At 55.9% G+C, this 26,710-nt stretch overlaps 1 protein-coding gene across 2 annotated transcripts in view; it reads left to right on the top strand.

The window, feature by feature from the left end:
• The first annotated feature begins 559 nt into the window (after positions 1 to 559).
• GRIP2 (glutamate receptor interacting protein 2) overlaps positions 560 to 26,710 on the top strand; it is a 98,766-nt gene continuing 72,615 nt past the window's right edge. The window contains exon 1 of one of the 2 annotated variants that reach the window (XM_070574641.1): positions 560 to 802. In XM_070574641.1, the coding sequence (XP_070430742.1) occupies positions 748 to 802 (55 nt within the window). In that variant the 5' untranslated portion in view covers positions 560 to 747. The remainder of the gene's footprint in view (positions 803 to 26,710) is intronic. The other variant, XR_011526836.1, reaches the window with a different exon arrangement.

Here is a 26,710-nt window from a genome sequence, read left to right as displayed (position 1 = left end):
TCCTTCCCAGGGCAAAGGTGAGGGCTCCTGTGGAGGGCCCTTTGTCTTTTAGAGGTCTGAGGCCAGGGGACACTCACGCATTCATTGATTCACTCATTCATTCGTTTATTCCCTCAGTCACTTATTTACATACTCCTTCACCCACTTATTGACTCATCAATTTACTCATTCATCAATTCACTAACTCATTCATTCATTCGGTCACTCATTTTCTCACTCATCCATATATCTGTTTGTTCCCTCATTCACTCACTCATTCACTGATTCATCCACTCACCCATTCATTTACCCATTAACTGTTCCATTCATTCATTCATTCATTGGCGAATTCCCGGTGCTTAGTGTCCTTAGGCTGTGAGCTGGAGAGCACTGGGGTGGGGGAGATTGGAGATGGGGTGTGAGGGGGCCCTTGGGGGTTAGCCGCAGGAGCGAGACCAATCAGACCCTTTGGGGTCCCCCTCCAGGCCCCTCTCGGCGCCCGCCCCCGCCCGCCCGCCGCCCCGCCCCCGCGCCCGGGAAAGCGCGCGCTCTCGGGGAGCGTCGCTGCTCGGCCGCGGGCTCGGGAGCCGAGCGGAGCGCCTGGCGGCCGCCCCGACTCCCCCAGCGCTCGGCGGCCGCCCATGCCCGCCGCGCCCTGGGCCCGCGGCCCTCCCCAGCGCTGCGCTGCGCCGCCCGGCCCGGCGGGGGCGGGGCCGGGGCCGGGGCCGGGCTGGCGAGGCCGGGCCGGGCCGCAGCGCGGCCGCGGGGATGCGGGGCTGGCGGAGGAACCTCGCGCTCTGCCTGCAGCGGCTGCCGGACGAAGGTAGGACGCGGCCGCTCCCAGGCCGGGGAGCACCGGCGCGGCGCGGGGCGCGACGGCGGACCCGGCGCTCGGCTGGCCGGGGGCGCACACGCCGGGGGCGCCTGGTGAGGGTCCCCGCGGGAGGCCAGGGCGGGCGGCCGCACCGACGCGCGGGAGGGGAGCGCCCCGAGGCGGGGGGCTTGAAGGGGTCACCGCAGGACACGCGGTGCGCAGCGCAGCCCGGCCCGGGAAGCCTGCAGGGGGCTCCGCAGGGCGCGCGGCGGGGGGACCCGGGGCAGGGCGACCGCAGCGGGCCGGAGCGAAGGTTCTGAACGCTCGAGGGCGCATACCCGGTCCGGCCCGCGAGTCGGGTTCCCGGAGCGAGCCCGGGCCGGCGCGGCGACCACGTGCCTCCTCGCTCCGGGCGAGTTTGCCCGGGGCCGGCGTGCGCGGGCGTTCACGGCGGGGGCCTTGGCGTCCCAAGGCTGCGGTCGCCGGGACCCAACTTTCTGTCGCCCGCCCGCCAGCACCCCCGCGCCGACCCCAGAGTCTGCAGTTCCTCAAAGTTGCAAAGAGGCTGGAGGCGGGAGGGGGTGCCGGGCGGGGGTGGTCTCGGCCACACTGCCCCCTGCCTGGCCGGCCCTGCCGCAGCGCTGCGGCGCAGCCCCCTCCGCCCGGGCGCCTCTGGGGCTGCTGCACCCCTGGACCTGTTGTCTGAACCCGGTAGCGGCGGGAGGGGGAGGAAGGACCCGCGCCCAGGTCCTGCCCGCGCTGAGGAAAGTTCGGATTGGGTGCTGATTAAGAATTGCCGGAACTGTGAGTCGGGGGCAGAGTGAGGTGGGAATGGCAGCTGCCCACCCGCTGCTCACTTGGGGGGCATAATGGCGGACTTACAGGCCCCGCGTACTGTGCGCCCTGTCGCCGCCCATTTGCCTGTCTTTAACCTTCACAGCCATCCCCTCAGGAGGGCGCTATTAATCTTTCCACTTCACAGGTGAGGACACTGAGCCTCAGAGAGAGGAAGCCTCTTGCCCAAGGTCACACAGCCAGTAGATGGTAAAGCCGGGATGCTAACCTAAGTCCACGTGACCGGCAAGATTTCGGTGGTGTCCAGGCACCCCCTGCCTCCCTCCTGTCTGCTCCCCAAGTTGGGCCTGGCTCAGTTCATGGGAAAGGATCCATTTGCAATCCAGGCGACAAGCTCCTGTGTGGGGCATGGGGGTGGGGTGAGGGGCAGCAAGAGCTGGTCCCTGCCCCTCCTGTCCTGTCCCCAAGGCTAAGTCAGGTCTGTAACCCCTGCGTCACTGTGGCCCTAGGTTCCGAGGGCCTGGAAGCCTGAGAGCCAGTGGAGGGTCTTGCTTTAGGCCCCCATCAGGCCTTTTGGTGTCCCAAGACCCTGGCAGGCCTCCAGCTCTGCCCAGCTGGCCCTCCGCTTCTCCTCCTACCTGAGTTAGTGCTGATGGTACACTGATGGCAAGAGGGTGCCCAGGTTTCCTTTGCTGGGGTTGAGGCAGATGGGTAGGCCCGCCAACAAGGAGGGCATCTTGGAATAGTGCCCTTCCTCAGTGGAGCTGCCCGCAAGGAGCGGGTCAGTAAGAAGGAACTCATGCAGAGCTGGGCGCCCACCACCGTCCTTCCGTCTGAGCTTGGCCCCTCAGACGACAGGGCAGCGCCGCCACAGGCGTGCTCCGTGATCTTGGACAAGTCGCTCCCTCTCTCCGAGGCTCACTGTCTGTATCTGTAAGCGGAGCGCCTAATACCTGTCCTGCAGGGTCTCTAGGAGGATGAAACGAGGTCTTGGCCCTGGCACGGCACGCACCCCAGAGCGGGCTGAGACGGGGGCTGTGATGTCCTGAGAGAGAGGGCGTTGCTCTCTTGCTCCTGACCCTCCCCCACCGTGTGTGTCTGTGTGTGTGTGTGTGTGTGATGGGTGAGGCATATGGATCGTGTGTGTGTGCATGGAGGCATGTGGGGGGCACGTTTGGGATGCTTATGGGTGTGCACGAGGCTTGAGTGTCACGTGTGTGAGACACGCGGGTCTTGTGGGGCCCACAGTCATTTGCCTGCCACTGGCCTTGTCTCCTGACAGGAGGCCACTTCTCTGTCCATCAGTGCCAGCAAGTACCCGGCATTTGAGTTTTCCTTGGAAAATCTTGCTGGAGACTGATCCTTGAGCTGAGCCCTAAATCAGAGAGTGGCTGGTGCATCCACCTGCGTCAGCAGGAAATCACTATTTTAGAAAGAAAATCCCTGGCCTTCTCTGGGCCACAGGAAAATTGGTTCCTGTGGGCTGGTCTCAAATGAAAGCCTCTGAGATGTGGTCTAGTTTGGTGAGAGGCCCCTGATGGGAGGTCAGCCAAGTCTGAGAGTGACGGAGAGAGATGCAGAGACGGGTCATAGGCCTGGCATCCTCAGAGAAGAGCTTCAGCTGGCGAGGGGACATTCTGAACAAGACCAGCTTATCTGCTTATTCTGCGGTGTGATTTAAAGCACTGGGGAAGAAAGAATGGGGTTGGAGACCAGACTCACGTCCCCAACTTAGGCCCCTCTTCTTGCCAGCTGTGTGACCTTGGGCACGCTAAGTAATTTTTCTGAGCTTCAGTGTTTTTCATCTTGAAAGTGGGAAGGGTGGCCTTGCAGGGCGGTCCTGAAGAGTCGGTGCTCACAGATCCCAGCCCAGGGCCCAGTGCAGGGTAGATGCTCAGCAAATGCTCCTCCTCCTCTTCCTTCCCTGAGCTTCACTTCTGCTCTAACTTCAGACTCGGGGAGATGATCTGTCAGCGGAGGTCTCAGGACTCAGGGTGGGTTTCTGGAGAGCCGCGGCTTGAGGCTCTCCACTCCTAGGGTGTGGGGGATCCAACTGGCTGTGTCTACCATGTGGCTGCTTGAATCCACCACCTGGCCTTGCCCGGGTAGGTTGGCCAAAAGCGTGGATGTACACACCCCACAGTTACACAGCACCTGTGTCCTGCTCACCCTGCACAGTTTTCAGAACCTAAAGTAGTGCATAGTCATGTCCCTTGAAGAAAGACACGTGCAGCCACTGGGATGGAGAACTCTGTGATTCTAGCTTCCTGACGCTTTTGAGGGGTGTGTGTGTGTGTGTGTGTGTCACTTGTGTTCTAACAAACCTCCACCTTGACATTTTCAGTCCTGTAGACGGGGACACATTTTCTTCTATTCGCCACTGTAAAGGCCTCCAGAGGACCTCCTCCCCCCGCCCCCAGGCTCTTGCTGGTCTCTGTGTGGGATCAGAAAAATAAAAGCCCGTTCTCGGCTTTGCGTTGCCCCCAGCCCCTCAGATAGCAGAAGTTCAAGGTGCCCAGTGATGGGGAATGTGAGGTGGAAAGCAACAGAATATTCCTATCAGGGAGGCTGCTCAGAGGAGGAGGGCTCTGTGACCCAGTGGAGAAGTTCTGATTTCCACTGGCAGATTCTTCCCGTGGTGTGGCCTGATTAATTTTCCTCCTTATGCCAGTCCTTTCTGCTCTCTAATGGACTCTTGGAACGTTAGCCAGGAGGGTTAATAGAAGTCATCACGTCCAACCCTCTTATTAGAGAGATGGGGAAATAGAGAGCCAGTGAGGAGGAAATGGCTTTTTATTCATTCAGCAAATATTTGTTGGGCCTTGTTCTTGGGGCTGGGGATAAGGCCGTGAACAAGACAGAGACCTTGCTGTAACCGGCTTTACATTCTAACAGGGAGACTGGAAACAAGTGAACAAGTAAGTAGGAATGGGATAGTTTCAGAGTCGTCAACACGGGAACACAGGGCGATGTTGTGGAGAGTCCCAGAGGAGGGGGCTTCTTCAGATAGAGGGGTCGAGGGTGATCAGGGAAGGCCTCTCTGAGAAGGTGATTTTTGAGCAGAGACTAAACAGCAAGAAGACTCAGCCATGCCAAGGGCAGAAGGAAGAACTATGTAGGCAGAGGGAACAGCAAGCACCAAGAAAAGCTGTGGCTGCAAGGGGTAGTGTGGGGAGGACCAGTCTGACTTGTTGGAGGAAGAGAAAGAAGTGAGGGAGAGGGAGAGTGAGGAGCAGTGAGGTTGGAGGAGCCAGATCAGGAAAGGCTAGATCACTGGAGGGGAAGGAGTGTGGATTTTATTCTAGGATGGGGGCCGTTGGAAGTCTTGACCAGGGACTTGGGCTGGCTCTGAAGATGAGCAAGGTTTTGAGTGATGGAGAAGGCGGTGAGGAGAGGCGTGCCAGGCAGAGGAATGGCACGAGTAAAGGAGCCGAGGTGAGAAAGCTGTAGTTGCTGAGGTTCCCGGACAGGCAGGAAGCAAAGGCATTGAATGCAGCTTTGGGGAGCTGTCCAGGGTTCTGAAAGGGACATCCGGCGTCTCTGCAATTATGGACTGTTAGGGGAGCGTGTGTGTGTGTGTGTGTGTGTGTGTTCCCGTGGTACCCAGCTAGCTGATGTGTCCCTGTGCCGGTTACCTAGGAGACAACAGAAAGACGATGGGGCAGGATCTGATTGGTTCCTCACTCCCGCTGCTCATCTCTCTGTCAGAACTGCAGGCAGAGGTTACAAATGGTCCATGCGGGCATGCCAAGTGCTGGAAGGGGAACCACGAATGTTCGCTGCCCCGAGTCCTGTGTGTATGTGTATGTGTGTGTGGTTGCCAGTGCGTGCGTGTGCACGTCTTGAACAAAGCGGCAGCATCTGGAGCTAATGCGCTTCCTGCTGTGAAGCATCTGCTCGTTGCCTTAAATCAGGTAGTGGGGGCCCAAATAAATTTCAGAGAACCAGCCAGACTTGGGAAAAGATCTTTTGTTTGGTTTTAATAACTGCAGTGTCAACACTGGAGCTGATTTTAAACGTCTCCCTGTACCTCCAAAAATGCAAATAAAGCTTGGAGTGGTGGAAGTGATGTCCTGTGACGGTGGGCTGTAATGTCAGTGTGCAGAGCTGCCCCTCCCCGCCCCAAGCTGACAAGGTTCGTATAAGACTGCAGATCTGTTTTCTTCTCCTCTTTCCTTTTTTAAAACAATAGTATCTCTTTTTATTCTACTTTGTGAGGGAAAGGACAAGGGATCTACACTTTAATTTTGCTTAGAAAGGGGATGGGAAAACAAACACACAAAACCCCATTAAAATATTTCCTTTGTATTTGACTCCCAAAGCAGCAGCCCAGGTGGACTTGGGAAAAAACAGAAACCCAAGATCGGACAGCTCCAGGGCTGCGGAAGACTGAGTATTCTCTGTGTCTCTCCCCCTGCTCCTGCCTCCCACCTAGCAGGGCTCGGCAGATGACGCAGCTGGTGAGGAAGGAAGTGGGGATGTCCCCGTCCCACTCTTGGCATTTCTGTCCTGGGCTCAAGTTTTAATGTGCTGTGTGTGACAAGCCTTCTCTGCCTCTTCCTTGTCATCTTAATAATTTTTTCCAGTGAGAAAAAAATCATACTATGCCTTCCACCCATCTCCCTATTTCCCATGTCTCCCTCACCATGGTCAGAGGTGTTTTATCTGAAACACACATCTGGGGTGGTTATGCATTACCCATTGTGAATGAAGTAGGCCCCAGGGCCTTTGCACTTGCTGTTCCCTCTGCTGGTTTAATCTTCCACCTTATGTGTATATGATTCACTCACTTCGTTAGATCTGTGCAACTGTCTCCTCCTCAGAGAGGCCTTCCCTGACCATCCCATCTAAAGTGGCAGCTTTTAACCCTGTAACTCTCTTGTTCTCCCCAGCACTTTGCACTGCCTGACCTTATGTCATGTGCTTGTTTATTGCCCCTCTCTTCCACTAGTCTGTGCATGCTGTGTGGGCTGGGAGTATGTCTGATTGTGCTCCATTGTCTCCCCAGCCTCTAGCACGTTGCCTGACACATAGTAGTTGCTCGATAAATATTTGTGGACAAAGGGAGTGAAATGGGCCTGAGGGACAGAGTTGAACCAGAGAATGTAGGCTTTATAGAGGCCCTGGCTCAGCCCCCCGGATCTCCTGATTTTTCTAGAGAAGCTAAAAATCCAGAGCTTTACCTCCCACCTTTGAGATGTTACACACCAGTTCAACAAAGTCTCTGAGGTCCAGCAACACCCCCTCTGGAGTGGGAGGCCTCTGGCTTTCATTGCGATCTGGCTGCAGTCACCTTTCTTTCCTCCTTCACCTTGTTCTGCTGCTCAGAGCCTCGGCTCAGGCGGCCGCCTCTGCCTGGAGCGCCTCTCTCCCACCCTCTCCTTCATCCAGCAGATTCCCATTTCCTCTTGCTCCAACCCTGAGGCCAGGCCAAGGTGCAGCCTCCTGCTGCCCCTCCCCACGGCATGGCGGAATGAGTATCTCCCACCACTTCCTGTCCTGGCTCCTCCCCTCTTGGAGGATAACGAAGCATTTGCTCGTCTGTCTCCTCCCTAGACACGGAGCTCCGTGGGCAGGAACCCTGTCCAGTCCGTCTAGGGCTCTGCAGTGCCCAGCACGGGGCCGGCATGCAGTAGGCGCTCACTAAGTGAGTGGTGAATGGAATAGAGAAAGGAAGGGGAGGAGCCAGCCTTTGTTGAGCACCTGCTGTGAGCTCGGCCCTGGGCTCACCACTTTACCTCCTTCCCTTGCGATGGCCTAGTGACGAGGGAGTTGAGGCTCAGAGACGACATGACTTGGCCTGAGCACCTGGTGTGCAAGGGGCTCCCCATGGAGCTGAGCAGCCTCTCCCTGGCTGGCGTGGTGTCCCTACCCCATTCCGTTCCCTAAATAAACCTCTATGCCAGGCCATGTGGGGCTGGCATCCCGTCCAGCACAGCTTCTCCCAGACTGTTGACCATGTGTGGATGACTTTGCCTTTCTGAGCCTCGCTTTCTTCCCTGTAAGATGGCAGCATTCGTAGCCTCCGCAGGGTTCCCGTGGGAAGAGGCTTTGCCAGCTGGGGGCGGTGCACTTGTGGGACGGTGACCGGCACAGTGAGGGCAGTGACCAGTCACTCCGTGCGAGGCCACACTTCACCCTGTGTGTTCAGCTTCTTCTGTGTCTGTGACACCTCAGGGCCTCACAGAGCAGCCACGGAGCCTGAGGGCTGGTGGCCGGATGGGTGTCGCACTGAGTGCACTGGGCCCGAGGCAGGATTCTGAGATCTGTCTTGATGCTGTGAGTGGTTTTGATGTGACTTGCTTGCCCTACCTGGGCCTCAGTTTCCTCTTCAGGAAAATCAGGAAATAATTCTGCCCCAAAGGGATGCTGTGTGGATCTAATGAAGTAAAATGGAAGAGAAAGTGGTTTGAAATGTGCAGAGGGCTTTGTCCCTGTGGGAGCCCCTGAGGAAATGGGAGCGATGCTGAAGAGTGATGCTGGAACAGGGACGTCAGCATGAGTGTGCGTGAGGTTGACAGTAAGGGTGATAATAGCAGCTAAAGAGGTGGAGGTCTAAGAGCTTTGTGTATTAACTATTTTAACTTGCGTAACAGCCCTATGAGCAGGTATGGTTATTAACCCTGCTTTTCAGATAAGGAAACTGAGGCCAAAAGAGTGCGTGAGCTGCCCAAGGGCACACAGCAGGGAAGGAGCAGAGCTGGGTTTGAACCCGGGCGCTCTGTCTGCTGGGGCTGTTTTTAAGCCACTGTGAGGCTGAGGAGGGCTTGGGCTCTGGTGTGGCTCCTGCGGGGTCCTTTGGAGGTGCTTTCCTTGGCCCCAGAGTGGCCCTGCCCTGGCCCCACCCTGAGCTCACCTCCCTTCCGTGGGATTCCCACTCATGTCATGTTGGTCTCTGGAAACTGATTCCCCACCTCTGCCTGGACATTGCAGACGGGCCTCAGGCAGAGGGAGGGAGGGGCAACAGTGTCCCCAGGGAAAGAAGGTCTTCACTGGGTGGCACATGTGCTCCCAGCCTCTGCCCCAGATGCGGCTGTAGGTCACAGGTCTCCCTGTAGATCTGCCCTGAGTCTGCCCCCCAGACCCCCAAGGTCTGACCCATGACCCCAGAGTCAGGGCAGGCAGAGGGAGGACCGAGGCCACTCTGCTCCCAGCAGAGGATGGGTCAGTATTTAGCAAGACGGTGAAAGACACCCTTCCTATTCTGTGCCTGCTACCCTGGGGGAGGGACAGGGACGGGCAGGGTGGGGGGCAGGGAGGCAGAGAGCCCCTCCTATGAGGACACAGAGTGGTCTTGTGGGGGAGGGGTCCAAGTATCCTGAGACCCATCAGGGCAGAGAGAACAGACAGTTCCAGGGTCCCAAAGGGTAGGCCCAGGCCCCACGGGGAGAGAGGAGTCACGGGGAGGCCGGTCCATGATTGGTGGGTAAGGGTTCCCTCCTGGTCACAGCTGGGCCAACGTGGGCTGAGCTGCTCTGAGAGGGAGCGAGCTCCCTGCCGTGAGGCTCATGGAAACAGAGCATGAGGAACTTTCATTGGAGTTGTGTTCAAAAGGTCAGACTAGAATGTGGCTCTCAACTGGGCACATTTGGACATGGGTGGCAGTGTCTTTGGGTCGTCACAATCACTGGAAAGCTGCTGGCTGCTGGTGCGAGGGGATCAAGGATGCTAAGTCTCTGGCACGTGCAGGAGAGTTCTGCCCAGAGATTCTCCACCCCAAAAGCCCCAGCTCCTTATTGGGAAACTGGATGGCGTCAGCCTCCAGAGCGTTCAGAAAGGGACGGTGTTGCCAGCCCGCAACTCACCCCAGCGTTGTGAGAAGGGAGGCTGGCAGCGGCCTTGTGAATGATGGCTGGCACCACTGCCGGTCTGTCACCCTAAATGGTGCTCAGGGCCATCTTGGAAGAATCGTAGGGGGCTGGACCCGTATCACATTTGTACCTTTGGTCTGGGGATAGTTCCTGTCTGCTGGTCAGAATCAAACAGGCTCAGCCGATGTGTGTGTCAGGTGGTCTTCAGTTGTCCTCATCTGATTTCTTGAGTTGCTGGAGATGGGGCAATGGTGACTGGTGGTGTTAGTGGCCTTGGGGCCCATTGGGGAGGCTCCAGGCCTGTGTTTGAGGAACCAGATCAGCCCCCAAGTCAGCGACAGTGTCAATGTTACCCCAAGAATGTCCTTTCTACATGACGCAAATCACTGTTCTCCCAGAAGTCAGTCAAAAGCACAGGTCATAGTGGGCTCCCCAAGAGCTGGATTGTGGGCAGATGGGGTGTCAGAAACCAGGCACCTGAGCTGTTCCGGGCTCAGCCTCAGTGACTGGGGCAAGGCAGGGAGAAGTCGAGCCCAGGCTGGGCTGGGTTGGAATGACATGGTTCCAAGCAGTGTCCACAGTGTCCACAGAATTCCAAAGGAGGGGGTCAAGTGGGAAACTAGCCTGCAGATGGGGAAATGGAGGAGGCGGCAGATCCCTGGTGCTAGGCCGTCGCTGAGAGTTCCGGGAAGCGTGGCCCATGGGGCACCTGAGGCCCAGAGCTTCAAGTCTGCCATCCAACATCCCCACCAGCGGTGGGCGCCGGGGCTCCTAACACCCGGCAGTCTGGGTTTAGTGGGAAGACCCCAGCCAGCCTCTGTCGGCCGCTGGGTTCACATCCTGTGGGCTGACTGTGCGCAAGTCCACTCCTCTCTGAGCCCAGTCTCTCCCATTGAGTGAGGGGGGTAGACTGTGCTTGGAGGGGGCCTCCCAGGGCTCTGGTGGCCTCCTGCCCTCTCTCCTTCCCCCTCTCTTTTACCCGCTGGAGAGTGAGTCTGTCCAGGCAGGCCTGCTGGCAGGACACAACGCCTCGGAGCGCTTGAGGCTTTGATGGGGCCTCTGAGCCCTGGCAGGCCCCATGATCGCCAGGCTCCAGGGACTTTCCTCTGCATGGTCCTGGACGCCCCCATTTCTCCCCACCCCGACTTGGAGCTGAGCTCTGGGCCCAGGCTGGGAGCAGGCCGGGCCAGGCCTGGTGTGGAGGCTCCGTGGGAGCTGCTGGACGCGCCATGCAGTGTGCACTTTTCGCAGCCTCCTTCTTTGCTCTGGAATTGTCACCTGTTCAGTCAGTAGGCAGTTTTTGAGCACGTGTTGTATGCAGACGTGGGACTCGGTCCTGATGGCCGAGGAGGCCCCTGACCTCACAGGGCCTACGGGCGTGGAGCTGAGGTCCGTGGGCTCTGCCTCTTGCCATGCCCCTGCACACCAGCTTGGATCACCCCTCTGCTCTTCCTGATGGCTGGTCTGCCTCAGTTTACCCACCAGGGACTCACTCCTCTGCAGTCCTCAGGGTGCGTGCCGCCGGGAGGTGGGTGGTCTGTAGCCTTCTCTGAGGTCAGGAGACTGGGAAAAAGGGCAGCCTGCACGGGATTTTAGATGCTGATCCCAAGGCTCCCTTCCAGAATGTTACCTAATTTTAACTAATTCCGTGTGTTGAGTTCAGAGCATTCTGAGGACATAGTTATTCTTTTTTTTTGTTTATTTTTTCATTCTGCAATCTATTATTAAGCTTCCACTACGTGCTGAGTACTTCTCTTATACCATTTCATTTGATCTTCCCTGAAACCTGACTGAGTGTAGGTCATATTCTCTCCATCTCACAGTTGGGAACCTGAGGCACAGAGAGGTTAAGTCACTAGCCCAAGGATGCACTGCTGGGAAGTGGCAGAGCAGGGGTTTCACCCCAGGAATGTGTTTCTCCCAAGCCAAAGCTCCTTGTGTGACCTCAGGCTGCTTCCTCCTGGAGGTGCAGTTTGCAGGATCAGAGAGGGAGTCCCGAACGATGGGGCACTCAGGGAAGGAACATCTAGTTATGTCTGGGGTTGGGGAATTGGAACTGACATCTGACCTGGGTTTTAAAGAGCGATTGTGAGTTGCAAGGAAGGAAGGGAGCAGGAAGGGCATTTAGGCTGAGAGATTAGTGTGTGCAAAGCACAGAGCTGAGAAAAACATGGTGTGTCCCCTGTTGCAGCATGGTGGCATGTCAGCTGCATGAGTTGTGCGGTGGAGGGGTGGGGGTGATTCTGGAAGGTAGGCTGGAGCCAGGTTGTGAGGGTAGAGATGGCCACACCCTGGATCACAAATGGGCCTTGCTTGACCCAACAGTGGCTTGAAAATATTAGCCGCCAATAAATTTTAAGTGTGTGTATGTCTGTGTGTGTGTGTGGGGCGAGATCTCACATTAAAAAAGCAGATTTGCAGCTTTCTTCAGAGGGTTTGGCCAGCCTGGGCCTGCCTTTCTGCTGTCCCTTGTGCAGTACGGTTTCTGCCACCCTCCCCATCCAGCCGTTGATGCGTTTACTCACTTGCTGGGCCTTGGCGGTGCTTGTGTTTGAGACCTGGAACTCCTCTACGGAAAGAGTTTGAGCTTCATCCTGTTTAGGCAGCTAAGAGATTTCCAAGCAAGAGAATGACATCTTTAGAAAGCTCCTGCTGGCTGCCAGGGGGATGGGCGGCGAGGTGAGGCAGGGAGACCCCCAAACGACTCACCGTCCTTGTCACTTTAGGAGCGTTTCACTGACAAGTGCCTTATTCACACTGTCTTTACTCCTTGTAACCCCGTGCAATGCCGGGTTATCAGCCTTATCAAATGACGGAGAGAAGGTCCAAGAGCAGATGCCATGAAAGAAAGGATTGAAAAATTGGACTACATAAAAATTTAGAAGTTTTATATGACCAAAGAAACCATTCACAAAGTTCAAAGGCAAAGACCAGGAGGAAAAGCATCTACAACAAACCTCACCAAAGAATAACATCCAGAGGATGTAGAGGTCTCCTGCAGATCAATAAGAAAACGGAGAGAAATCCAGCACAGATGCGGGAGGCGAGATGGACAAGGACATTCACTGCAGTGTTTATGAAAGAAAAGGAAATAAACTAATTGTCCATCAACAGGGGACTGGCTTGATAATTCAGAGTCACATGGTTGAGATAGGTTCAGACACATCAGTAAAGAATCTTTCTCCAACCTCTGTCTTCCATTTGCTAACTCCCTACCTCTCCCACAGTAGGTAACCACTATTACCTGTTTCTAGCATATCCTTCTAGAAATTTCTTCCATGCATACATAAGCAACTATGCCTACATAGTCTTCCCCTCTTTTTGCACAAATGGTGGCATGCTAACATGCACCTATGCACCTTGCTTGTTGTTATGAGTTATAGTAAACACAAAGAAGAGTGAGGAAGAGCAACACACAGAGGTCGCTGATGCATCTGACCCGGGCTGAGGGGTAGGTCGCTCCCAGCACCCAGGGCCACACAGCCCTCCTAATTGGCTGTTCCAATTTATACTCTCTCTTGGGATTTGTGTAATTTTACAAAAAGGGTAAAGATTGGAGGTGGTTTTACTTGTTCAGGGTCCCAGAACTAGACAGTGGCTTTGGTTCAGTGTGTCGGTCCTGTGGACTCAGCTGGGGGCGCCGGTGAGCTCAGAGCAGAGGGATGTTGGTGGTGGAACGGGCCAGATGTGGCAGTGGGCAGATATGGAGCGCCGGGCGAGGCCTAGATGACACGCAGGTTTCCTGACTGGGATTCCTCAGGGCCTGGGGGGCTATGCTGGTCCTTTCGCTGAGACGGGGGACGTGAGGAGCGGGTTTTAGGGGGCTGAGTGTGAGGGGCCTGCCAAGAGGCCCTGTCCTAAGGCCTCTGGACGGATAGCCCTGGGAGCTGGCAGCCCAGTGGGGAAGCCCATGGCGAGGTGCCCTTCAAACAACCATTTTTCAACTGAATGGACAAATGCTTGTCCTCTCTCATCCAGCGAAGGCAGTTTATCCTGGGTGGACAGTGAATTCTCCCAGGAAGCTTCGCTGCCAGAGACCCTGGAGTCTCGAATTTACTGCTTGCCTTCTGTACCAACGGAGCTGGGCCTCAGGATTTACGCCCGGGGCTGACGGGCAGCTGGCTCTGGGCTGGCGGGAGTCCTGGAGGGCAGGCAGGTGGGGGCAGTGGTATTTTATAGCGAGTCTGGGCCCCAGGAGGGTGTAAGTCACTGTGGCCTCCTGGCCTCCTAGGAGAGGCCGCCTCCCTCTAGTGGGTGGGACGGGGCTGTTGGGGAGGGGTGATGCCTGGGGACAGCAGAAACGACTCTCCATCCGAGACCACTTGGTTCAGCTCTCTCTGGTTCTAGGTGGGGAGACTGTCTGGAGAGAAGGCGAGTGCGGCCTAGGTCCCCCCGGGAGGCCAGGGCTCCTCGGACCTGAGCGGTCAGACACTGGTCTGAGTGGTCTATTTTTTGCTGTTGTTTTGTTTCTTTCAAATGTCAACCAGCCTGAACCACAGACCTCCCTGTAAACCACTCTTGGCCCAGCATGGACAGTCTGCTGGGTCCACGTGCGGACCGAGACCTCCGTGGCCTCTGCCCTCTGGGAGCTCACACACTCAGTTAGTGGTCTCCAGAGTAGGGCGAGGGGGCCACACCCAGGAGAGTCTCCTGAGGAGGAAAAAATATTACAAGCTTCAGTTTACATTTCTTTTCTTTCTTTCTTTATATTTTTTTTGTTGAGGAAGATTAGCCCTGAGCTAACTACTGCCAATCCTCCTCTTTTTGCTGAGGAAGACTGGCCCTGAGCTAACACCCATGCCCATCTTCCTCTACTTTATATGTGGGACGCCTACCACAGCATGGCTTTGCCAAGCGGTGCCATGTCTGCACCCGGGATCCGAACTGGCGAACCCCAGGCCACCGAAGTGGAATGTACGCACTTAACCGCTGCGCCACCGGGCCAGCCCTACATTTATTTTCAATCACATTTTAATTTTTTCCTTTTTTTGCATATGTTGTATAATGCAAGTGATATACAAATATGGTAATACATAGATAATTCATAAATAATAGGCGTACGTTAGCACAGAGGAATGCATGCACGTTTTTCTCCAGATGGAGGTGCAAGATCAAAAGGGCTTGGGCAGGGGCCGACCCGGGGGTGCAGCGGTTAAGTTTGCACGTTCCTGCTGGTTTGGACCCCGGGTGTAGACATGGCACTGCTTGACAAGCCATGTTGTGGTAGGCGTCCCACATATAAAGTAGAGGAAGATGGGCACGGATGTTAGCTCAGGGCCAGTCTTCCTCAGCAAAAAAAGGAGGATTGGCAGCAGATGTCAGCTCAGGGCTAATCTTCCTCAAAAAAAAAAAAAGGCGGGGGGACTTGGGGACTACTCACTGCCCCTCGTTGGGAGAGTGGTGGCTGGAAGGACCCTGCCTGGGCTCGCCCTTGCTTGGAGGGCAGAGGCTCCAGCATGTGCTGAGCATCTGCTCAGTGCTGGGTGTGGGTCACCCCTTTCTGTAGGGGCCTGGGTCCTACAGCCACAGTGGGGCACGAACAGGAGCCTGAGCCCAGAGAGGGGAAGGGGTTTGCCCCCTTCACGTCTGAGCTGGACTCAGCCCTCCTGTTGACCAGTTTCATGGTTCTTCCTTTTTCTGTGTTTCCAAAAAGGCCTCATAAAATGTTTGTTGGACACTTAAACTATTTTAAATAATTAAACACAGCAATCTCAGTAAAAAAAGACATTACAATGCTCCCCTCGCCATACAGCACTAAAATGTGCACATTTCTCTGGCCTCTTGCCATCATTAAAAAAAAACCAACAGTATCCTTTAAAGTAAATTACTTCCTCTCTGATTAAGCATGCAATTATTGTTAAATGTAGACCATTTTGGAAAGAAAAAGAAAGACCAAGAAGAAAACTAAAATCACTGTCCGTCAGCTCACCATCCAGGGGCGCTTGGGTGCATTTCCTTCCAGTCTTTTTTCCACCATCTATTTTTGTTGAGATCATCTCACAGAAACCGTTGTATGTTTTGCTTGTTCTTCACTTGGCTTTGCAGGGTCAGCATTTCCCCGCATCAGTCCAGCTGCAGAATGCCCCATCGAGTGGCCGTACAGGCGTAGTTTATTTACCTGCTCCCCCAGGGTTGGGTAACAAGCTTGCTTCCAGCCTTGGCTGTTGTAAACGAAGCCCCAGTGAGACTCAGCCTTCCTGGCTCGTCATCTCGTCATCGCCTGTAATGCGATTCTGTGTAGGCTTTTTTCCTGCAGATGCTGTTTCTGGCACTTGTCATTTTTAATGGGTACCTAATCCCAGGAGTGTCGCTATTCCTCATGTTCTAGGCCATTTCTCCCCTCCACATCCCACGAGGCCTCCCCGTTCCCTGCAGGGAGCCACCCTCTCCCCAGCACTTTGATCCAGGGAACCAGCCTCCAGGGGGCAGGGGAGGGCTGTCCTCGTCTCGTCGGGACCGCAGGCACTGTCTGCCTCCCTCCTGCCTGCGTCCCGGCCTGCCACTCAGACTCGGTGCCAGCTGATTCCTTCCTTTCACCTTTCATTCAGTCTACAGTTGTTTAGTTATGAGCTCTCATGTACCAGCCACTGTTCTAAGTGCCGGGATGCAGTAGTGAACAAGACAGACTCTTTGTCCTTACGGAGCAGGGGAGACCAGCCATAAAGAGGTGGACAAATAAGTGAGACAAGGAAATGGGATGAGATGATAGAAGGTGATGGAGTAGTCAGGGAGGGCTTTCTGGGGGAGGTGACATTTGTGCTGGGACCAGCCAAGGGAAGACCTGGGAGAGGAGCGTTCCAGGAGGAGAGAACAGCCAGGGCAAAGGCCCTGGGGCAGGTGTGTGCCTCATGTATTTGAGGAATGGAGGCCAATGTGGCCGCAGTGCTGTGAGGGAGCAGGGGAGTGGAATGGGGTGAGGCCAGCAGGGCCCACAGGGCCGAGGGGAAGAGTCTGGGTTTCTTCTGAGAGTTACGGGAGACCTTTGCAGAGCCTGGCACACAGCAGGCGCCCAGCTGAGCTAGCTGCTGTGACTGCTTCTACCGCCTTGTGAAGGAAGTCGGAGGACTGAGACTGACTTGGCGCACAGGGTGCACCTTCAAGTCTGACCCGTCTCCTTCTTGCTGTAGCTCACACCTGTTCCCGCTGCCGGTTGTCCCAGGACAAGCTGGGTTTGCACATTAGCAGTTCCCCAGCCCCCCAACTCCCTTGCCCCAGAGCTGGAGGCCCGATGGGCCCGTGTTTGCTCTGAACTGTCCCTCTGTGTGAAATGGGCCGATTCTGCCTCCTGGGGCGATTGGGAGGCTGTGCTGGCCCCTGGTGAGGGCTCACTCATGTCAGCTCCGAAATACTAAATCAACATCTTAACAAGAATCTCTTATCTGGAAATCTCTGTTTGTTTGAGGGGGCGTGGGCGCCGTGCTCGGGCCCCCTGGAAGGCGGTGCAGGCGGCCCCTCAGGGAAAGTTAAAGCTATTGAGACATTTCTGCACTGAAGTTCATAGAAAGGCCCTGCAGGGAGGCGGAGGCGGCGAGGCCGGCTTGCACACCCCAGGCAGGAGTGGCTCCGGGGAGATTTATGGTGCTGCCTGAAAGATTCCCATCCAGGTGGAGCTTGGGCCATGCTGGGCTCAGCGCCCTGCACTCTGTCTCCACGACCTGGGAGACACATGGTCTGAGGCATCCGAGGATTGTGATTGCTGTGTGACCCTGGGTAAGTCACAGCCCCTCTCTGGGCTCTGTAGCACCATCAGGTGCTCTAAGTTCCTCTCCTCCCCCATGGTCCTTGGCCCAGCCTGCCTTCCTCCCACACCAGACCTGCACTGGACAGGCCATTCCATGCCCCTGAGGTCCCTTTCGTCGCAGCCTGCACCTTCCCCCACCCAGTTGTTTTTCCATTTTACAGAGGAGAAGACTGAGGCTCTGAGAAGTTCGCTGATATGCCCAGAGTCACACAGCAAGCCCAGGGCAGGGGTAGGGGGCTGTCTGTGCCCTTCAGGAGGAGGAGTCAGGAGCCTCCGTGGTGGATTTGAAGGCCACTCAGGACTCGGATGGGTGGCGATTTGATTCTGCACACAGCCCCATGTGGAGTCTTTCCTGTTGTCTTTTATTTCCCTATCCAACAGAGAAGGGCCAGGAGAGTTAAGGGACCAGCCTGGACCCCACAGCAGCTAGCACCAGAGCCAGGACTGTAGTCACCTCCTGGTCCAGCCTTTCTCCCCAGCACATCACGGAAGTCTTTGGGCCTCCCTGGCTTGGGCTCAGCCTCCACTCGCTTGCTGTGTGACCCTGGGCAAGTGACTTGACCTCTCTGAGCCTCCGTGTCTTCATGTATAAATGAGAGTGATGATATGCCCACCTCCCGGGCTTGCTGGGAGGAACAGCTATTGGTAGAAGGCCTGGAATATTACTTGATGTCCATTTCCTCTCAGAAAAATTTTAATTCTAGGGCTGCTCAAACCCCGGAGAAAATCATACTGGAAAAGGAGCCGCCTCTTTTTCAGGACACGCACTTTGCTGGTGTGGGGCCCCTCCCTAGGCGAAGGAGGAGGCAGGGAACTTAGCATGGGCTGGTGGTTGCAGATGGCAGGCAGCTAATTTATTTACCTCTTCCTAATAAATATGCACGACACATAAATAAAACATCTCACTTGTCGCTCGCCTGGTGCCAGGCGGGCGGTGACAGTCGGCAGCGTAGCTCCGACGCCGGCTGTGTGTGCGTGGGGAGTCTGGCGAGGTGGTTGATGAGCTGATTATTCCTGCTTTAACCTAATTTCTTGCCACACCTCCCACAGTGCTCAGAATCCCCCGTTCAGAGGTGCGGGCTTCCCCTCTGGGCCCCCAGCCGAGCTCAGGCGGAGAAAGGAAGGCCCCAGCACCTTCTGCTCCCCGCAGAGCTGGGTGAGACTGGTCTGCACTGCCTGGCAGGTGGTGAGCTCCCCGTCACAGCTGCTGAGCTGCTGTCAAAAGGATTCCTGTTCTGTGCGAGCTGTGGACCAGGGGAAACTCAGGACATCTCCCCAGAGGTTTTGACCCCTGTGGTGTGCCTAACTTTTGCAAACTTGACCTGTTTCCAGCTCATGCACTGGCCCCTTGGCACAGCTCCCTCTGCCTGTGCTCTCCCCACGGCAGTCACTTCCCCCTGCTCCTCTCGCCCAGCTCACCTGGGAGCCAGGAAATCTGTCATCAGACAGGGTAGCAGTTCCTGGCACAGCCCGCAGAGCTGAGAGAAGCAGAGTGGGGCGGGGGGCGCCTGGGGAGTCAGAAGGGCTAGGATCTGCTCCTGCTCTGCCACCTCGGCAGGGGGAAAGGCGAGGAGACCCTTTTGGGGCCACCAGGACCTGCATGTGGTTTTCACTCCTTAATCATAACAGGTGTTGGCTGAGCCTCTTCTCAGGGAGCTGGGGTGCAGGGGTGGCCAGCCCCAGCCCCCGCCCCCAGGGTCCCCCAGCTGGCGGGGCAGACAGCTTCCGCATCCAGCATGAGGCCCCTGGTGGGGTCAGCAGCTCTCCGAGTGCCCTGACGTGAGGCGATTTGTCCATCAGTTGCTGTGCTGGAAAAAGGGGGGAAATGCCATGGCTGATGGGAGAATCTCAGTAATTAGCAACAGAGGAGGCCAGTGTGCATGGGATGGACAGGCCCTGAGCACAGCCCAGAGGGCCCGCCCAGGAATGGCGCGGAAGCACACGGGGTTCAGGCTGCCCTGCCACCATGGAGCGCTGAGCCCTGGGGAGCCGCTCCCCACTCTGCGCTGGTCTGTCTGTCAGTGGGGTTCTGGGGAAGGCCACGTTTGATGAGGGTCAATTGTACGTCTAGCGTTCAGCCCAGAGCCAGGAGCTCTACTGCCCTTCACTGAGCGGAATATTCTGGGAAACTGAGGCTCAGGGAGGGAGACTGCTTTGCCCCAGGTTGCAGAGCAGGGTGGTGAAGGTAGGAGGCTGGATTCCAGCCCAGGCCAGCCTGACCCCAGGGCCGCGGCATCCTCGCCTTCACGGGGAGTCCCCGAAGAACCTGCAGCGCTGGAATCCCGTTTTTGGCACCTCCCATGGAGATAACCACCATCGCTCCCGCCTGTAAAGTACTTTCCAGTTTGACACAGTCCCCGCGTGTCCACTGGTGTGTGATATCCGATCAAAGACCAAACCCCGGAGGTTTGCAAGAAGGTTGTCTCAGGAACATGATTCTTTTTAAAAATTAACTTTATTGAGGTACAACTTACATAGAATAAAATACACTCATTTTCAGTTACGGTTTGAAAAGTGTTAACTATGTATACACCTACGTGCCCGGCGCCCCGATCCATTCTAGTGCGAACTTCCCATCACCCCGGAAAGCTCCTTGTGCCCTTCCCAGAGCTCACGCTCTCCTCCCCGTCCCGCCAGACCCAGGCGCCTCATCCGCTTTTCATCGATGTCCATTAGATTTGTCTTTTTTAGAGTTTTGTGTAAACGGGATCACACAGGATGTAGGGTTTGCCTCTGGCTCCCGTCGCGTGTTCGGCCTGTTTTGAGCTCGTCCGCGCTGGTGTGAGCCTCTGTTCTTTTCTTGCCGGGTGATCCAGGGCGTGTCTTCATCCAGGCCCTTATTTGTGGGCATTTGGGCTTCCTAGTTGGGGCTGCTGTAACGGGAGCTGCTATGAGCATCCGCGTACAAGGGTTTGCGTGGACACCTGTTTCCCCCGCTCTGGGCTGGACGCCTACGAGTGGCATTACTAGGTTGCCTGCTGAGTGTCTGTTCAACTTTGTGTAAGAAACAGCCCCATTTTACAAGAGAGAGAAAGCAGCTGACCTGGGTCACCGGCTGAAAACAGTCCAGCCCAGAGCTCTTTCACCTCCCTGTTGACTCACCTGATAAATAAGAAAGAAAAAACCCCCGTTCTTTCATAAATTTTTATTAGCACTTACATACACACCATTTTGTAATTGGACTCAGTGGGTTCGTCTCTTGGTGAGTGCGGAGCCGAAAAGCACAGCCAAGGCAGAAGCTGGTGAAGGGGTTTACTGCTTGCACGAGCAATGGAGACACGGGGGACACTCCCGGAGCTGTCCCCCCCTAGCTCAGTGCCGGTGGGACTCTGTACACGAGAGAGCAGAGGCTAGCAAGGTTATTCGTAACAGCTGTGTAACAACGGCGCTCATTCAGGACACGTGCGTAGCAGGTAAACATGCTGCTGCATAGATCGCATGGTCTGAAAATGGTTGTTTGGACCCACCCAGAGGAGGAGAATTTAGGATGCTAATGAGTTAAGGTAACTTTAGGACCCTTGGAGCTGGAACATTTTGAGGGGTCTTGCTGCAAACGTGTGAGTTTCTGTGCAAGACGGCAACATCTGCAAAACGGGACATTGATTTCTGTAAAACAGAACACAAGGTTTCTTCCTGTCTGGAAAACATCTAACAGACCATGTTAGCTGTTGGCCAGGTCCTCAGTGGCCCCTTATTTGCCTGGTTCCTGGGTCACAATTTTGCTGAACCCTCACAGCAGTCCTGTGAGATCAATCATAATATTATCCCCATTTCCCAGACGAAGAAATGAGGCTCAGAGAGGTAATGTGACTTGCCCAAGGTCACCAGCTTGTTGTGGTGTAGCTGAGACTCAAACCAAAGCTCTGCGCTCTCGGTCTTTGCACTGCTCCAAGTAAAGATGCAGAAGTCACAAGACACCCCCAGCCCATGGCCATGGTGGGTACTGTTAATTGATCGCCACTCGTTCTTGCCAACTCGCCCTCAGAGGCTTTTTTAACACAGGACTCCACGCAGCCTCGTGAAGGATTGGACCCGGCAGGCAAGAGAAGAGCAACCAAAACCAGCCCCCCGACCCCATCTCAGAGTCCGGGCCTGCCCTGTGGAAGGCCCCTCACCGGCCCGGACGCTGAGCCAGAGGGACCCCAAGCTCCGATCCTCTCCGCCCTCCAGGCCCTGCGGTAAGGATAGGGCCATGGCTCGGTGGCAAGTGAAGCCAGAGCTGAGAGGTCTGCGCCTTCCCTAGGCCGCCCAGTGTGGGAGGCCACAGTGAGTGCTAGGGCAGAGGGGCCTGGTGGCTGCGTCACACCAGGGCCCCAGCCTCACATGCACCCTGCAAGCTGGGTGTTCATCCAGGTCCTCAGATGAGGCAGCTGAGATCTGAGACAGAGAAATCAAGAAGAGACAGAGGCAGGACTCAAACCCCGGCCTGCCTGGCCCAGCGCCCTCGCTCCTTGGCCACGTCGGCCGGCTCCCTTCTGCTGGGACTCCCCTGGCTCCAGACCAAGGGCTGTGGCTGGTTTTGCTCGGGCCTGGAGTGTTGTTAGCTGGTCAGGATGTGGCCTGGGGCCCTGTCTGCTGGGACACAAGCCCAGTGACCTTTTCTCCTATTTCGATGAAGCTGTCCTGACCAGTGGAATGAGCAAGCCCTGAGCTGAGTGTCAAGAAGCGAAGGGGCTTCCGGGTGGGGCAGTGGCTGGAGGTGGGAATGTCCTGACCGAGGCTGGAGAGGAAGCAGGCGAGGTGGCCGCTAGCTTGCACTCCGCTGAGCCGTCAGATACTAAGCTGTCTGCTCACAGCCTGTCTCCCCCTCTGTATCCCTGTGTCTTTCTGTCTCTCCCTGTCGGCCTCTGTCTGTCTCTGGAGCTCTCTGTCCTCAGTTTCCTTTTCTTTTTCTGACTCACAAAGATGTTTCAATTTCTCATGGATTTCCTAAGAAAGAAATGCAGACCATTTGTTTCTGATCCAGTCCATCATGAACATCGCTAGTAGAAATAATCAACACAAAATAAAACTGACATTGGCTAAAACTGTGCACAGTAAAAATAGTTATTGATCTAAAAATTGACAGAAGAGTCAAATCTCCATGCCAACATTAAGATCTGCAAAAATCTGACTCGAGAGAATTGGAGTTGACGGAAATCATGGCCAGAATGGGAAAACCGCGGGGGCGGAAGTCTAGAATGGGTAGTATGTGTTATGGGCAGAGAAATTGATTGATGAGTGAGATCTTCGTTGTAAATTTTAATTAGGAAAGACGATCTCAGTGAAATCGACCTCAATGAAGCAAAAATGGAAATACAGAAATGTGGAAGTGGCTTAGCTGCGCTTTGTAGAGGATTAATCAGAGGTTTGAATGGGGTCCCTGGAGCTCCTGCCAGAAGGTGCTTCCTCACGTCCATCCGAGTTGGCAGAATTTATGCGTTTGTGTTGGAGGCGTCCCTGCCGTCTAACGGGGATGAGAATGCGCTACACCGTCTGGAGAAAAGATCGTGGTGCCGCGAGGCGCTGGGGGAATGCTGAACGGCGAGGAGGGTTTGTTGATGGTGCAGTGTTGCTTGACTGTTCAGCCGTACCCTGACCTTTAAACGTCTATCTGATCCCATCTCGTCCTCCCTACCTTGAAGGGCTCCCCACTGCTGCTGGGGCCGAATTTAGCATCCTCCCACACGGCCTGGCTGCTGCCCTCTCCGCCGTCTCTCTCACTGCTGTCCTCCGCACTCTCTGGGCTCCAGCCACACTGGCCCCCTTTCCATTCTTGGGGGAAAACTAGCTGAATGAGAGGCAGTGTAGCACAGTGGGTCAAATGCTACTTAAGAGCTCTCTACTTAAGAGCTGTGTGATCTTGTGCAGGTTACGTAACCTCTCTGTGGCCCAGTTTCTCCATCTGTAAAATGGAAATAACGGGCACGCACTTCCGAGTGATGTCGTGACGGTGAACTGAGTTAATACAGGACCCCCCCCAGACCGTGCCTGCTGCATGGGAATGCTCGAGGCTGTTCACTTACTCCCACCTCGGGGCCCTCGCCCACCTGTTCCATCTGCCTGGGGAGGGGGGCGGGGGGCTCGTCTGGTTAATTTCCATTCATCCTGTAGTCCTCGCCCCAAGCAGCCTCCCCCCGCCCCCGTCCCCAGAAAGCCTCCCAGTGTGTTCACACCCTCTCGGAGATCCCCGCGGCTGGAGGGATCTGCTGTCCCTCTGTCCCAGCACTGCCTTGGGGCCAGGCAATTAGCAGGCAATCAACAAGTCCCCTGTGGTGACTGGGGTGTTCGAGGCACACCTGCGCCAGCCTGTCCTGGCTGATAAGGAAATGCTGTGTCCACACCGCTCTGTCTTCCACGGCTTCTCATGCAGAGGATGGGCCCAAAGGTCCCCAGTCTCGACCCCCCCCCACCTCCTGGGCTCTGTGGAGATGGAACAGGCTCGGCAGATGCCCGAGCAGATGCCGGCTACCACCCTGATGACAGCCCCTTAATTGCTTTCTCCACATCCTTTTTGTTTTCCTTAAGGGGCTGTTGGCCCGGCCAGGCCTCTAGGGTGAGCGCACCAGGCTGCCAGCCGGTCTGCAATGGGATTTCAGTGACTAGCGGCTCAATCCCGCCCTCCCCTCCAGTACTCGCCTGCACCCAGAGTAGCGTCAGAAATTCCTTCTGGCCCAAGACCACTCCTCCTAAAGCGAGTAGCGGCATCGACAGGACCTACTGTGGGCCGGCCACTGTCTGGTCCCGCCCAGCTCCACCCTCAGGTGGCCCAGCCTGCGGTGAGGGCGGGGCCTGCCAAAGGGCCGGCTTTCGGGGGCGCCTCAGCCTGACGTGTGCTCAGCAGGTGTCTTGACCTTGGTGTGGCCCCAGGACCTTAGGAATCAGAATCTCCAGCAGTGGGGGGAGGGGTATATTTAAAATGCTCACCCCAGGCCCCAACTCAGCCCTGAGGAATCGGCGTTGCTGGGAGTGGGGTGGAAGCACAGTTTTTCCCTTTTATTTAAAATCTTAAAATGTACACGTGGGTCTGACACAGAAGTTTAGTGTGGAGAATGATGAGGAGCGAACACTCTTGTAACCACCCTCGTTAAGAGAGGGAACATCGCAGCCCCTTCGAAGTTCCCCGAAGATGCATCTCCGACGGTGTGCCCTCCCGCTCCCCCCAAAGGCAGCGGCCTCCTGACTTTCTGGACAACTGCCCTCTTGGTTTTCTTTGTGGTGTTCCCACCTGGACAGCGTCACCATGCCACAAAGGCGGTTTTCGCCTGTTCTTGAATTTCACGGGAATGGGGTCTTGTGGGCGGTGCTCTTCTCTGTCCCGCCTTTTTCACTTCCTGTCAAGTTTCTGAGACCCATCCGTTGTGTTGTGCATTGCAGCGGCGCATTCTGTTCACTGCTGTGTAGTATTCCGTTGCATTAGTATGCCACAGTTTTTATGCATCTCTTCTGCTGTTGGTGGACTTCCTGGTCATTGCTAGTTTGTGAGTCTTATGGAAAATGCCGCTTTGGATACTCTTGGACGCGCCTTCTGGTGGCCAGGTGCACGCTTTTCTGTTGGGTCTGTACCTTCAGGTGGAATTGCCGGGCCACAGGGTACGCGGATTTTTAACACTTTGTGGAGCTGTGTTTTAGGATATGTGTATTCAGGGACTTTAGTGGATCCTGACAAATTCCTGTCCGGAGAAGCTGTGCCATCTTGCGTTGCCACAGGCAGTTTGAGAGTTCCACTGGCTGCGCGTCCTCACCCACACTTGTTGTCAGACCTTCCAGTCTTTTTCGCCCTGAGTCTCTATTTTTATTGAGCTTCCCAGGGGACTCGGGTGCTCTCAGAGAGCCGTGTCAGCTCTGGCTGGGCGTCACCGTCCGCCCACCAGCTGCAGCCCCGAGGCCCTGCCAGGTCATTCTGAATCACAGTCCCCCAGGCTTGGGGCGCAGACATGTGGTGTGAACAAGCTGTGCGTTCCCTGATGTCCCCCTGAGGAGCTTCTGCTGCCCCAGCTCCCCTTCCCGGTGGCTGTCCAGCTTCTTGATGGCTCCGCTCTGTGGACGGCGGCTTGGAGGGTCCCCTGCTTCCCATGGCGACCCTCCTAGACAGGTCCTCCATGGGAGCAGTGCCTGTTCCGTGGGTCAGTGTTAGGGTGGGGAGATCCGACAGCACCCCTTAAGGGTAATGGGTGACACCAGGGCTTGCAAACTCAGATGCCTGCAGGGCCAGGCCGGCTGGCCATGTGAGTGAAGAAGGCAGGCCAGGGATAAAACACACACACGTGCACACACACACACCCCTACACATACGCATTCACCTAGACACATACTCACACACACACACGCCCAGAATCAGAGCATCTAGGCCAGCAGTTCTCAGCGGGGGTGGTTTTGCCCTCTAGAAGACATTTGGCAGTGTCTGGAGGCATTTTTGGTTGTCACAGCTGGGGAGGGGGTGTATATAGTGGCATCTGGCTGTAGAGGCCAGGGATGCTGCTCTGTACATACGATGCGCAGGATGTGGACAGCCCTGGCACGGAGAACAGTACAGCCCAAGACGGCAGTAGTGCCGGAGGCTGACAAACTCTGATCTGAAAAAATGCTACTTCTGTGTCAGCACACGTGAAAGCTAAACTTTGATTTCCCAGCTTTATTTTATGTTGAGTTCCATCGGGCCGGCACCAGCTTCTCGTCCCTGGCTGGTGCTCTAGGGCTTCTCAGGCTGCCTGGTCAAGGGCCAGGGTTTTCTTTTTCTTTTTCAATTTATTGGAGATGATACATTTGAAAAATACGCTAGCAATGAATTATTGGAAGATGAAATAAAACAAGAAAGACATGAAAATTACAAGCCACCCGTCAGGCGCCTGGATGTTGAGCGATGTCATATCACTGTAATAGTCTCCGACCTTTTACTCTCGGTTTCTGAACTTATCCGTTGCTGTCCGGAGAAATAGTTCAAGGACAGGCCCAGGTCCACACACTGCGCTTTGCATAGCTCCTCTCTTACTCCGGCCGAGGCTGTAATTCTGTCGACACCCCCAATCCCACCCCAGGTGGCCCGAACACTATCCCGGATTTCTTTGCACCCAGGGCAGCCCCCGACCCCTGCCCGCCGGCTCTGACCTGCTGCTGCTGCTGCTTTGGCGTAAGGGTCACACCCCAGACCCACGCGGGTGGTCTCTGCCTCGTGATGCCCATCTGGGGTCAGGCTGGGACACTAGACCTTGAAGAGTGTTGTGGACCAGCAGGCTGGGCTAAGATGCTGGAGGAGGAGGCAACAGGAGGGGTTTCGCTGCACAGACCCCCGCATCTTCTAACTGGAGGTCAGATGCCCTCGTCCGTGAAAGTCCTTCTCCCCACCTTTGCCCATCACTGCTGCCCCGCTTCCTCTGCACAGGTGCCGGAGCCAGACAGCCCGGTTCACATCCTGGCTCCGCTGCTTGCCAGCCAGGTGACCTGGAGCAAGACGCTTCATCTCTCGGAGCCCCAGTTTCCTCAACTGGAAGACGGGGGTCAGAGCAGTACTGTGGCAGAGGGTTAAACAGTTGCTGTACCATCAAGTGCTCAGAGTGGGGCCTGGCCCGGAGCCCCCACGATGTAATTGTG

This window comes from Equus przewalskii, chromosome 15, assembly GCF_037783145.1.
Source record: "Equus przewalskii isolate Varuska chromosome 15, EquPr2, whole genome shotgun sequence".
In the NCBI taxonomy this organism is placed as follows: Eukaryota; Metazoa; Chordata; class Mammalia; order Perissodactyla; family Equidae; genus Equus; species Equus przewalskii.
Note: the sequence above shows the minus strand (reverse complement) of the source record. Positions and strands in the feature narration are given on the sequence as shown.